Below are 14,009 nucleotides of genomic sequence, written 5' to 3' on the forward strand. Positions count from 1 at the left end.
CTTCCACCTGCCTGCTGTGCTGTTGCCGTCCCTGACCCACCAGTCTGGCCCTCGGCAGGAGGGTCCCCCCTGATGAGCCTGGTCCTGCTCAAGGTTTCTTCCCTCCTAAAGGGGAGTTTTTCCTTGCCACTGTTTGGCTTAAGGTTTTTCTCCCACTAGGGGAGTTTTTACCTGCCATTGTTTATGTAATAACTGCTCGGGGGTCATGTTCTGGGTATGGGTCTCTGTAAAGCGTCTAGAGACAACTCTGTTGTATTAGACGCTATATAAATAAAATTGAATTGAATTGAATTGTTTTGAATAATATCTTGTATGCTTTTATTGAGTTTGCTAATTTAAGGTCGTGGTCTAATGAGTTCCACAGTTTTACTCCTAAAACGGATAAACATCTGCCCTTTGTGTTTGTTCTTACTTACAGGGTCTAAGGTGTTTCAGTAATTCAGAGTCAAAGATGATCTTCTGTCCCAGAGACAGAAACTAAGAGCAAACGTGTGATTAAATGGAGTGTAAATGTGGGTTGAGGGTGTGAGCTGAGCTGCAGCTCCATGACTCCATCTAGTGGTGGGATAGTAGAAGTGCAGCAGCTTCCTCACTGCTGTCAGACATGAATCTGAAGAGAAGATCAGTCAGAGCTGGTGGTTGTACATCTACAATGACGTGTGTTTCCTCTGCAGGTGAAGGTAGAAGGTGTGTGAGCTGATGTGAATCCAGCAGCATGGGTCTGGGTCAGAGCAGAGAGGAGGTAGTCCTTCCCTCCAGAACCTCCCCAAGGGGAAACCCTGAGAGAGAAGAAGAGAGGTGAGATGATCTAACTGTCCATGACTCTTCTGCACGTCAGAGTTCAGCCCTCACCTCACCAAACACCTTTATTACAGGAGACCTGGACCTGGACCTGGACCTGGACCTGGACCTGGACTTGGACCTGGACCTGGACCTGGACCAGGACCTGGACCTGGACCTGGACCTGGACCTGGACCTGGTCCTGGTCCTGAACCTGGACCTGGACCTGGACCTGGACCTGGTCCCAGCTGTGTGTCCTTGAAGAGTGACAGATCCAAGGATTTCATTTGGGAGTTTAAAGATACCCAACGTTCTCCCTCAGTGAGGTGAGTTTTACATAAATGTTTCTGAAAAACGTAACTGAGACTGAAATGTTTTTATCGTAACATGATTATTTTTGTTTTAAAAATATGTGTCTTTATCATTTTCAGTTCAGTTTTATATATAAAGCATCTATTACAATACAAGTTGTGTCTAGGATCTTTCCAGAGACCAGAACATGACCTCACATCACCAAACACCTTTATTACAGGAGACGACCTGGACCTGGATCTGGATCTGGATCTGGTCCCAGCTGTGTGTCCTTGAAGAGTGACAGATCCAAGGATTTCATTTGGGATTTTAAAGATACCCAACGATTTTCCTCAGTGAGGTGAGTTTTACATAAATGTTTCTGAAAAACGTAACTGAGACTGAAACGTTTCCATGGTAACATGTTTATAGTGAACATTTCTCTGTTTTGCTGCCGTTGTTAGATGGTTGCAGATCTCAGAGTCCCCCAGTGGTCCGTCTGTCCAGCAGCATCAGACCCAGCTGGACTCCGTCTTTCAGGTCTGTACATGAACAACAACTGTCTCCATATGTCCTGATGTCCATCTGCATGCTGGTCTCTGGAGACCAGTGGACTGTCAGTCTGTCCATCATGGACCTGATGTTTGTCTCCATGCTGGTCTCTGGAGACCAGTGGACTGTCAGTCTGTCCAACATGGACCTGATGTTTGTCTCCATGCTGGTCTCTGGAGACCAGTGGACTGTCAGTCTGTCCAACATGGACCTGATGTTTGTCTCCATGCTGGTCTCTGGAGACCAGTGGACTGTCAGTCTGTCCAACATGGATCTGATGTTTGTCTCCATGCTGGTCTCTGGAGACCAGTGGACTGTCAGTCTGTCCATCATGGACCTGATGTTTGTCTCTATGCCGGTCTCTGGAGCCCAGTGGACTGTCAGTCTGTCCAACATGGACCTGATGTTTGTCTCCATGCTGGTCTCTGGAGACCAGTGGACTGTCAGTCTGTCCAACATGGACCTGATGTTTGTCTCCATGCTGGTCTCTGGAGACCAGTGGACTGTCAGTCTGTCCATCATGGACCTGATGTTTGTCCCCATGCTGGTCTCTGGAGACCAGTGGACTGTCAGTCTGTCCATCATGGACCTGATGTTTGTCTCCATGCTGGTCTCTGGAGACCAGTGGACTGTCAGTCTGTCCATCATGGACTGATGTTTGTCTCCATGCTGGTCTCTGGAGACCAGTGGACTGTCAGTCTGTCCATCATGGACCTGATGTTTGTCTCCATGGTTTCAGTCTGGTTGTGTCCTTCATTTGGTCTTCTGTTCCAGCTGCTGGAGGACGACATCATCATGTTTGTAAAGGACGAGCTGAAGAAGATCCTGAAGGTTCTGAGTCCAGATTACCCAGAATCCTTAGAGAGTCTGGAGGAGGATGAAGATGAAGATGAAGAGCAGAAGAGCATCAGAGAGGCACTTGTGAAGATCACAGTGAAGTTGTTGAGGAGGAGGAAGCAGGAGGAGCTGGCCGACCTCGTGCAGAGCAGTAAGACGTTTCTCTGAACATCTGAGCTGCTGGATAAACCACACCCAATGTCTCAGTAGAGGACCAACATTCACAGATCAGACACAACATTAAACCCACTGGAAGGTGGAGCAACTCAGCTCATCTTCTGTTAGGAACATCTCATTAATAGGGTCATTAATATCCCAGTAAATTAAAGTTTTATTCTAAAGAGTTGAACCGCGTGGATTCAATATTCAGTTCCAGCAAACACAAAACAAACACAACTGGTGTGTCTGAAGTGAGTCGTAGAGGAAACACTGTTGTTGTTCCTCTGATTGATCGGAGGGTTTTTGGAAGGAAAACGCTTCAATACTCCTCATTGAACAGCTGATCAGTGAATGTTGAAATGTTGATTCTTTAGAGGAAGTAGAACTTGTTGTGGACTGGTTTTAAAGCATTAAGTGGTTTTCTTTATCTTTATTTAGAGACCGTCGCTGCTGTTTGTCAATCCAAACTCAAAGTTCGGCTGCAGAAGAAGCACCAGCATGTGTTTGAGGGGATCATTAAAGCAGGAAAGACAATCCTTCTAGAGCAGATCTACACGGAGCTCTACATCACAGAGGGAGGGACCGGAGAGGTCAACGATGAACATGAAGTCAGACAGATTGAAGCAGCTTCCAGGAAACCAGACGGAGCAGAAACAGCCATCAGACAGGAAGACATCTTTAAACCCCCACCTGGAAGAGGAGGACCAATCAGAACGGTGATGACGAAGGGAGTGGCCGGCATCGGGAAAACAGTCCTAACCCAGAAGTTCAGTCTGGACTGGGCTGAAGGCAGAACCAACCAGGACATCCAGTTCCTGCTTCCATTCACCTTCAGACAGCTGAATGTGCTGAGAGAGGAGAAGTTCAGCTTGGTGGAACTAATTCATCGATTCTTCTCCGAAACCAGAGGAATCTGCAGCTTTGAAGAGTTCCAGGTCGTGTTCATCTTTGACGGTTTGGATGAGTGTCGACCTCCTCTGGACTTCCACAACAATGAGGTCCTGACTGATGTTACAGAGTCCACCTCAGTGGACGTGCTGCTGACAAACCTCATCAGGGGGAACCTGCTTCCTTCTGCTCGTCTCTGGATCACCACACGACCCGCAGCAGCCAATCAGATCCCTCCTGAGTGTGTCTCCATGGTGACGGAGGTCAGAGGGTTCACTGACCCACAGAAGGAGGAATACTTCAGGAAGAGGTTCAGAGGAGAGGAGCAGACCAGCAGGATCGTCTCCCACATCAAGACATCACGGAGCCTCCACATCATGTGCCATATCCCAGTCTTCTGCTGGATCACTGCTACGGTCCTGGAGAACGTCCTGGAGAACGTCCTGGAGACCAGAGAGAGAAGGAAGCTGCCCAACACCCTGACTGAGATGTACATCCACTTCCTGGTGGTCCAGGTCAAACTGAAGAAGGTCAAGTATGATGGAGGAACTGGGACGGATTCACACTGGAGTCCAGAGAACAGGAAGATGGTGGAGTCTCTGGGAAAACTGGCTTTTGAGCAGCTGCAGAAAGGAAACCTGATCTTCTATGAATCAGACCTGAGAGAGTGTGGTATCGATGTCAGAGAGGCCTCAGTGTACTCAGGAGTGTTCACCCAGATCTTTAGAGAGGAGAGCGACCTGTACGAGGACCAGGTCTTCTGCTTCATCCATCTGAGTGTTCAGGAGTTTCTGGCTGCTCTTCATGTCCATCAGACCTTCAACAGCTCTGGGGTCAACCTGCTGGAGGATCAACGAACAACTCACCGTTCTTCAACTGATTTCTATCGGACAGCTGTGGACAAGGCCTTACAGAGTCCTAACGGACACCTGGACTTGTTCCTCCGTTTCCTCCTGGGTCTTTCACTGGAGACCAATCAGAACCTCCTACAAGGTCTGTTGGAACCAAAACAAAGAAGTTCACAGAACAATCAGGAAACAGTTGAATACATCAATAAGAAAATCAGTGAGGATCTGTCTGCAGAGAGAAGCATCAACCTGTTCCACTGTCTGAATGAACTGAACGATGGTTCTCTGGTGAAGGAGGTCCAATGGTTCCTGAGGTCTGGACGTCTCTCCACAGATAAACTGTCTCCTGCTCAGTGGTCGGCTCTGGTCTTCATCTTACTGTCATCAGGAGAAGATCTGGAGGTGTTTGACCTGAAGAAGTTCTCAGCTTCAGAGGAGGCTCTACGGAGGCTGCTGCCGGTGGTCAAAGCCTCCAAGAAAGTTCTGTAAGTACCAACAGACACATGTTGGACCTCTGGAGTGGAGGCTAGTTTCTGATTAAGTCTGGTTTTACCTCCACACACGCCCGCCGATAGGGGGAGACAAACGGGTCTATTGTCCCGGGCCCAGGGTAGGGGGGGGGCAGAACTGGCCCCTCAATTTTTTCTTTTTTTAATTCTCATTAAATTATGGAATCATTTTTCAAAATGTTTCAAAATATGCCTATTTGTGGAAAAAATATGTAGTATTTAAGTTACATAAAAGATTGTTATTTGTTTTCTTCCTAATTGTCCTTGAAAATAGTGGTCAAGAACCCCCAACACTAAAATGGTTTGGCCGCTGATCAAAATTTTATATTATCATTTAATTCAACCATTAGAATGGTCAAAATGTCCGGTCAGCACAAGTCTGGTGCTCAGAAAAGAAGAGAAAAGAGAAGAAGAGAAGAAGAAAATAGAGGCCTCATAGATTCTCTACACCAATATTTTAAAAAGGTGGTGACGGTGAAGCTGGAATTAATAAAGTCAGCGTAGAGCAAGGCAAGAAACAGTTACGTTTACCAACCTTGTAACTTAACCTAACTGGCTAGCTCTAATGTTAACTTCCATTAGCTTGTATAAAAACCTGAAGAGCAGAGCGAGAGGAGAAGAAGAGGGAGAAGGAGAGATCCGGGTGCAGGGGGGCCCATCTTAGATTATTTTGTCCGGGGCCCCGGCAGGACTGTCAGCTGGCCTCCACATTTCATGTTTTCTTCACTTGTTTGGGTCTTTTTTTCAGCACAACCTCACATGAGTGAGTTTACGCTGGTTCTTTCATTTCCAGAGACTTTAATGACAGATTGGACCTAAAATCACACACAAGCATGAACTCTGACAAGAAAACACTTTCATATCTGTTTGTACTGGGGGGGCAGGATGAGCTGGAGACAGTAGCAGAACAGTTGGAGACACAACTGCATTTTCTTCCACAACAGTGAATTAACCTGGTTTTTGTTCTTTTCTTCCGTCTGCAGACTGAGTGGCTGTAACCTCTCAGAGGACATCTGTCCACTTCTGTCCTCAGTTCTCAGCTCTCAGTCCTCCAGTCTGACAGAACTGGACCTGAGCAACAACGACCTGCAGGATTCTGGACTGGAGCACCTTTGTCCTGGACTGGAGAGTCCACACTGTCACCTGGAGTCTCTCAGGTCAGGATTCATTCAAGTCTTCTTCAGGTCCAGAGAACCTGCTGCTAAACGTGTCTGCAGCAGGACACCTGAGCAGAGAACATGCATAGACCTGTGTTGTGTGTCTGCAACAGGACACTTGAGCAGAGGACATGCAGCAGACCTGTGTTGTGTGTCTGCAGCATGACACTTGAGCAGAGGACATGCATAGACCTGTGTTGTGTGTCTGCAGGCTGTCAGGCTGTCTGATCTCAGAGGAAGGAAGTTCTTCTCTGGTCTCAGCTCTGACCTCCAACCCCTCCCACCTGAGAGAGCTGGACCTGAGCTACAACCATCCAGGAGAGTCAGCAGGGAAGCTTCTGTCTAGACTGGAGGATCCCCGCTGGAGACTGGACACTCTCAGGTAGGACACTCTCAGGTAGGACACTCTCAGGTAGGACACCCTCAGGTAGGACACCCTCAGGTAGGACACTCTCAGGTAGGACACCCTCAGGTAGGACACCCTCAGGTAGGACACTCTCAGGTAGGACACCCTCAGGTAGGACACTCTCAGGTAGGACACCCTCAGGTAGGACACCCTCAGGTAGGACACTCTCAGGTAGGACACCCTCAGGTAGGACACTCTCAGGTAGGACACCCTCAGGTAGGATACTCTCAGGTAGGACACCCTCAGGTAGGACACCCTCAGGTAGGACACTCTCAGGTAGGACACCCTCAGGTAGGACACTCTCAGGTAGGACACTCTCAGGTAGGACACTCTCAGGTAGGACACTCTCAGGTAGGACACCCTCAGGTAGGACACTCTCAGGTAGGACACCCTCAGGTAGGACACCCTCAGGTAGGACACTCTCAGGTAGGACACTCTCAGGTAGGACACTCTCAGGTAGGACACACTGCTGGGGGGGGGGGTATATGGTGGTGGTCATGGTGGTGTGGGGGTCTTCCTCCACCTCAGGTGGTTGATAAGGGCTGTGGTGGAATGTAGTGGATACGGGAGTGTCCAACAGGTGATGGGGGGGGTGTAGTGGATACAGGAGTGTCCAACAGGTGATGGGGGGGGGGGGTGTAGTGGATACGGGAGTGTCCAACAGGTGATGGGGGGGTGTAGTGGATACAGGAGTGTCCAACAGGTGATGGGGGGGGGGGTGTAGTGGATACAGGAGTGTCCAACAGGTGATGGGGGGGTGTAGTGGATACGGGAGTGTCCAACAGGTGATGGGGGGGTGTAGTGGATACGGGAGTGTCCAACAGGTGATGGGGGGGGGGGGGGGGCTCTGACATCGCTGCTTCCCCTGAGAGAGACTGAGCTGGTCTGACCCTCCTCCTCCTTCCAGGGTGGAGCCTGCTGGACAACGATGGCTGACACCAGGTCTGAGGAAGTGTAAGTGTGTTTTTATTCAACCATCTTCACTCGTTCATGAGTCCATCAGTGATCAATAACTGATCAATAATAACTGCAGCTGCTTGTTTGTTCTCTCCATCAGATTCCTGTCAACTCACCGTCGACATAAACACAGTCAACAACAAGATCAAACTGTCTGATGACAACAGGAAGATGACGTATTGGGGGTATCAGTCATATCCTGATCATCCAGACAGGTTTGATTACTGGGAGCAGCTTCTGTGTAGAGAAGTTCTGACGGGTCGCTGTTACTGGGAGGTCCAGTGGAGCGGACATGTTCATGTATCAGTGAGTTACAGAAGAATCAGCAGGAAAGGAGACTCTGGTGACTGTTGGTTTGGAGGAAACGATCATTCCTGGAGTCTGGACTGTTCTCCTGGTCATCAGTACCATGTCTGTCACAATAACATAGGAACACTCATCACCTCCTCATCTCCACGTCCAGGCTCTAACAGAGTAGCAGTGTACGTGGACGTTCCTGCTGGAACTCTGTCCTTCTATGAAGTCTCTGTCTCTGACAGACTGATCCACCTCCACACCGTCAACACCACCTTCACTGAACCTCTCTGTGCTGGATTTGGATTCTGGTCCTGGTCTGGGTTTAGGTTTACGTCCAGTCCTGGTTCCTCAGTGTCTCTGTGTCCAGTTTAGTCTCCAGAGTCTCCTGTCAGAGAAACTGTCTCTGCTGGATCCTGGACTTGGACTCTGGTTCTGGTTCCTCAGTGTCTCCATGATGATGATGATGATGATGATGATGATGATGAAGAGATGATCACCATTTATTCTTAGTTTTTTGGTTTATTGTATTTTTATTTGATCTTTTTCACATTTAAACATTGACTAATTTACTTTACTTTAGGTGTGGTTAAACCTCTGACCTATATCTTTAATCTTTCATTCAGAACTGGAATCTTTCCAAATGAAATGAAAACAGCAAAAGTAATTCCTTTATATAAGTCTGGTGGAAAAGAACTATCGTCAAACTATAGACCAGTGTCTTTACTTCCGCAATTTTCAAACATTTTGGAGAAAATATTTGTCACAAGATTGGATAGTTTTATAGAAAAGCATAACATCATGAGTGAGAATCAGTACGGTTTTAGAGCAAATCAGTCTACTGGATTAGCACTTATGAAACTCATGGATGAAATAACTACCGCCATTGATAATAAATTACACACGATAGGAATTTTTATTGACCTTAAAAAGGCCTTTCATACGATCGATTATGAATTACTAATGCAAAAGATGTATAAGTATGGCGTCAGAGGGGTAGCTTACTCCTGGTTGTGTTCTTATCTAAGTAACAGATGGCAATATGTATCTTGTGATAAAACTGATTCTGTGTTATTGAGGGTTACATGCGGGGTCCCGCAAGGGTCTGTGCTGGGGCCAAAATTATTTATTTTGTATCTGAACGAGCTTTGTAAAGTGTCAAAAAATATGAACTGTATCGTTTTTGCAGATGATACAAATTTTTTTTGTTTTGGGGACCAGTTAACTGAAATTATAGCTACTGTTGAAAATGAGATGAAACTTGTAAAGAAATGGTTTGATGTAAATAAGTTATCTTTAAATATAAGTAAAACAAAGTTTATGATATTTGGGAACCGTAAAATAGATAAGGTAGTTAAATAATAGAGAATAGAAGATACAGAAATAGAAAGGGTGTTTGAGACAAAATTTTTAGGTGTCATCATGGAGCATAAATTAAATTGGAAGATGCATATTAATCATGTCAAATCTAAATTAGCTAAATCGATAGCCATATTATACAAGGTAAAAGATATGTTGAACCAGCGTGCTTTATATATTTTGTATTGTACTATGTTTATTCCCTACATTACATACTGTTTAGAAATATGGGGGAGTGCATATCTGACCCAAACTAAACCGATCTTTATTCTTCAAAAAAGAGCGGTAAGGATTATCACAAAATCAACTTATAGAGAACCATCAAATGAATTATTTATTAAATTAAGGGCATTTAAGTTCATGGATTTAGTGGAATACAAAATAGCATTGATAATGTACAAAGTGTTCAACAGATTGTTACCTAGTAAAATTGTAAGCATGTTTAAAATAAGGGTAAGTAGATTTGAGCTTCGAGGGAAACGTATGATTGAAAAACCAAAGTCTAGGACTAAAATTAAAGATCAATGTATTACTGTAAATATTACTGTCAGGGCTGTAAATATATGGAATGCACTTGATGACAAATTGAAGATGTGCCAGTCGATTCATGCTTTCAAACGTTTGTTTAAGTTTAATGTGTTTGAAAAATATGAGGATCCAGTAGATGAAACTATTACGGAATTATGTACGGGATTGTGTAAACAATATGATTTATTTTATTATGTTTTGTATGTTTGATCTGAAAAAGTTGATCATGTGAGAAGGGTAGGTGTAAATAAGCAATAGCTTCAGCCTATTCCTTTTCGGTTAGGTCTGTTTTTTTTTATGTGAACTAATGCTTTCAGTTGGTGTCTACATTAAGAATGACCTGACCGAAATAAATATATTTTCATTTCATTTCATTTCATTTCATTTACTGGATTGTTGACGATTGATCATAAATTAGATTTTTATCTCATTATTCTTGTTTTATTCTGGATTCTGTCTCTAAATGTTTTCATGTTTGACTTCACGTTTAGATTCTTAAAGTCTTGTTTCTTTACTGAAGGAAAGTTTGAGCTTCAAATCTAAACATTTCCATTTTACATTCAACTTTTCCAGTTTGTATAATATTTGATTGCTTTATCTGATTGTTTTAATTTGATTCCTTCAGTTTTCAAAGTTGTTGATGTAAAAATGAAGTGAGAAGATAGAAATATTCATGTAACATCCAACATGTAAAAACATCAGCAACATGTGTAAAAGTATTCAAGGGTTAGGGTTAACCCTTGTCTCCTTTCACTGTATTGTGCTGAGTTGTGTTATGTCTTGATGTGTTTTGTGTAGGACCCCCTCGTAAACGAGTTGTTACAACTCAAGGGGTTTATCCTACTATAAATAAACAACTTCAACAACAACATGTCTAAAAGTATTCAAGTACTCTTGAAATAAACCAACATCGGTGTTAGAAAGTGAAGATGAAGTGGTGACTCCTCTTCCTCTCTGACCTCCAACTCCATCTGTTTTAGAAACAGAGTGAAGATGAAGTGGTGACTCCTCTTCCTCTCTGACCTCCAACTCCATCGGTGCTAGAAACAGAGTGAAGATGAAGTGGTGACTCCTCTTCTTCTCTGACCTCCAACTCCATCGGTGTTAGAAACAGAGTGAAGATGAAGTGGTGACTCCTCTTCCTCTCTGACCTCCAACTCCATCGGTTTTATAAACAGAGTGAAGATGAAGTGGTGACTCCTCTTCCTCTCTGACCTCCAACTCCATCTGTTTTAGAAACAGAGTGAAGATGAAGTGGTGACTCCTCTTCCTCTCTGACCTCCAACTCCATCTGTTTTAGAAACAGAGTGAAGATGAAGTGGTGTTGTGCAACTCAGGTAGCTTGGCTGTCCAGTTATCAAAGGCTAATGATAATTCTATTAAAGAATTATTAATAATTAATAAAGTCGACTATTTATCAAATTGAATTATCAAAATGATAATAATTCTTGTAGGGGCACCACCCCAGGGCCTTAATCCGGGGAGAAATGATAACTAAACAGCAGAAAATCAGTATCATATGATTTAGGATTATCCTGCATAACAGTAAATCTCACTATCACTTACAGAATAACAATTGAAGGCGTGAAATCCGAACTCTAGGCTCTGTCAAACAAATCAATTGTGACCAAACTGCATGAAACAACTGAAACCACTCATTAAAAATCAATCAGAATTTATTTACATACAGGTGTCAAAAGATGATAAACGCAACACCCAAATAATTCTGATGGCACACTACGTATTATAAAACCATTAACTAACTAGAAAAACAACAATCAATAAAAATGAAATGAAAGTTAAATGCATGGAATGGAAAAAAAAGAAATCAAAGCAATAATAACGATGATACAGAACCTCTACAGTTCAAACGTGGCTGCAATGTTTAACGAAGCCGGGGTATTTAAAGATTGCGAAACCCTCTTAAGCCACGTGCAAATCTAGACCGGATGTTACTCCCGGTGTTTTAAACTGTGATCAACTGGCGAAACGGCGCCACCAAATGAACAAATAACCGTAATATGCACACAGTAATTTCATTAAACATAAATTCAGGTCTACACCAGTGACTGATCGCCCAGACCGCAGCTCACGCGTCCTCGAATGTCCGGATCTGAAGCTGCAGGCTCCTCGCCTGCGGGTGCGGTCCTGCAGGAGTTTCCTGGTGGGGATCCCCAATCTCTGCGGCCGCTCGGTCTCTCTCCTCTCCTAACTTCACAGAAAAAGTGAACAGTGGCTGGAGTAACCTCACACCGGCTCTCTGGTCCTGACCGCGTCCTCAGCACACCGCCTCGCTGCGCACGGGGGCCGGTTCCTCCCTTCGGAACGTCGGCTCGTCCTGTGTTGTGTCGCCGGGCTGCTGGAGGGTCTCGCGGTCCAAAGGCTGGAGCTTCTGGCGGGTTTTGGCTCCCGGAGCGGTCGTCCTGAATGGAGGACAGGGCTCGGAGAAAAAAGAAAGGAGTTAAGACAGGGAGAGAGAGTCCAGAGCGCAGTGCTCTGGGATCGGACCTTGGGATCGGACCTTGCGCCCGGTCAGTGCGGGCCCCGACGGCTCCTTGAAACCCCCCCCCCACAGCTCTTAAAAGCTGCTGGACAGCAAAGCGCGTCCCGGCTCGGTGGCTGAAGAGAAGAGAAGAGGCAAAATCTCGGTGCAGCACGGAGTTTTGTATTTCCGCGCGCTGCGATTACGTCATCAGTGCCTCGTTTGTGATTGGATGCGCGCCGCTTGTAGGCGCCGCCCCCCCACGCAGGGCATGCTGGGGGTTGTAGTTCGTGGCGAGGTGGCCATTTTAGGAGGCACATTAAAGCGGGTTTCAGGCTGGGGGGGTTGCTGGTATTTAAGAAGCAGTACCAATTTGAGGCCTGGTTTTCGGGCTCCGCTGCGTCCGGCACCCCCCCCAAGGGGGTGTCGTAAATCCCCAGGGAGTCTGTTTCCCTGGCAGAAACTTTCCTTGCTTGCTTTGATCTGTTTTGATCCCCCCTCTAGGGGTCATAAACTTTGAGTTCAGGAAGAAAGGCCAAACTCTGGCTTTACTGGTCTTCATAATCACAAAATGTTCATACATTTATAAGTCCAGAGTTCACATGGGCATATGGGCGAGCACAACAGTGGTGACTCCTCTTCCTCTCTGACCTCAAACTCCATCTGTTTTAGAAACAGAGTGAAGATGAAGTGGTGACTCCTCTTCCTCTCTGACCTCCAACTCCATCTGTTTTAGAAACAGAGTGAAGATGAAGTGGTGACTCCTCTTCCTCTCTGACCTCCAACTCCTGGGTGGAGGTCACATGACCTCCTGGTTCTGCTGATGGTTTCTGCAGGAACTCCAGCTTCCTCTCACAGCTTCATCTACAGCCCAGATCAGAGGATGGATGCTAGAGAGAAAAACACTCAGTGATCTGAAGAAAGACGCTGAGACTAAACTTATTTCTTGCAAGAGTAGACACCAGGAACTACAACCGGTCCGCCCCCAGCAGGGTTTATTTAAGACATAGAAAGTGGGTGTGGAATTACAGAAGAAAAGGGTGTGAGTAGGCGGGGTGTCGGTGTGGTGTGGACCACAGCATCACATAGTTGAAATGTTAAGGCAGTTGGAAAACTACTGGCGTCTGCCTGTCCCGAATACGATCTATGAGGAGGTGACGGAGCGGCCTGCCATGCTGCTGCCACAATCTCCCTAAAAGAATGAAAAACATCGAGGACAAGGCTGAGTAGCTGAGGCGAGGTTCACATGACAGTCAAAACGGAGCAAAGGTATAAAAGAAATAAAATGACAAGTGAGAGTATGGCCCCCTCCCCAATCTGACCAGCGATGACATGTTTAGTCGCGTGCTCTCGCTCCGTCGCTGGTTGTATCGGTGGTGTTCAGAAAACGACGTGGCCTTTATTGACAATTGGGAAACGTTCATGGGAAAGCCCGGTCTGATTAGAAGAGACGGCATTCATCCCACCCGGGCTGGTGCTGCTCTTGTCTCTAGTAATTTGGCCTGTTTCATTAGACCCTCTCCCTGACATTGCAGGGTCCAGGCCAGGATGCAGAGCTGTAGTTTAACACACTTCTCTGCTGCTTCTCGAGGACCAACGCCTGCCAACAAAACTGTAGGATTGCATTATGTAACTGGTAACTCTAACCAGGTGCCTAGCAAAATAGAAGTGGTTGCAGTTCCCCGCCCTCCACAAGTTCACCAGGTGCGGCGTTATAGAGGCGTTAACCAAAATAATTTTGTAAAAATTAAAACCAATGCACATTTGGTACCAGTAAGAGACCAAAAAATTAGATGCGGACTACTAAATATACGATCATTAAGCTCCAAGTCTCTGTTAGTAAACGATATAATCACAGAGAGCAGGAGTGATGTTTTCTGCTTAACAGAAACATGGTTACAGGAGGAAGAGTATGTTAGTTTGAATGAATCAACTCCGCCCGGCTCCTCTAATCATCACATT

At 45.6% G+C, this 14,009-nt stretch overlaps 1 protein-coding gene across 4 annotated transcripts in view; it reads left to right on the forward strand.

The window, feature by feature from the left end:
- The window catches only part of LOC133440575 (NLR family CARD domain-containing protein 3-like), a 36,556-nt gene extending 26,128 nt beyond the window's left edge, over window positions 1–10,428 (forward strand). For 3 of the 4 annotated variants that reach the window (XM_061717887.1, XM_061717890.1, XM_061717888.1), the window contains exons 2-11: window positions 675–798; window positions 876–1,106; window positions 1,313–1,432; window positions 1,536–1,611; window positions 2,398–2,611; window positions 3,058–4,840; window positions 5,848–6,021; window positions 6,233–6,403; window positions 7,335–7,381; window positions 7,485–10,428. In XM_061717887.1, the coding sequence (XP_061573871.1) occupies window positions 716–798; window positions 876–1,106; window positions 1,313–1,432; window positions 1,536–1,611; window positions 2,398–2,611; window positions 3,058–4,840; window positions 5,848–6,021; window positions 6,233–6,403; window positions 7,335–7,381; window positions 7,485–8,053 (3,468 nt within the window). In that variant the 5' untranslated portion in view covers window positions 675–715 and the 3' untranslated portion in view covers window positions 8,054–10,428. Of the gene's footprint in view, window positions 1–674; window positions 799–875; window positions 1,107–1,312; window positions 1,433–1,535; window positions 1,612–2,397; window positions 2,612–3,057; window positions 4,841–5,847; window positions 6,022–6,232; window positions 6,834–7,334; window positions 7,382–7,484 lie in introns of those variants that run through there. The other variant, XM_061717891.1, reaches the window with a different exon arrangement.
- Window positions 10,429–14,009: the final 3,581 nt, after the last annotated feature.

This window comes from Cololabis saira, chromosome 3, assembly GCF_033807715.1.
Source record: "Cololabis saira isolate AMF1-May2022 chromosome 3, fColSai1.1, whole genome shotgun sequence".
NCBI classification, from domain to species: Eukaryota; Metazoa; Chordata; class Actinopteri; order Beloniformes; family Belonidae; genus Cololabis; species Cololabis saira.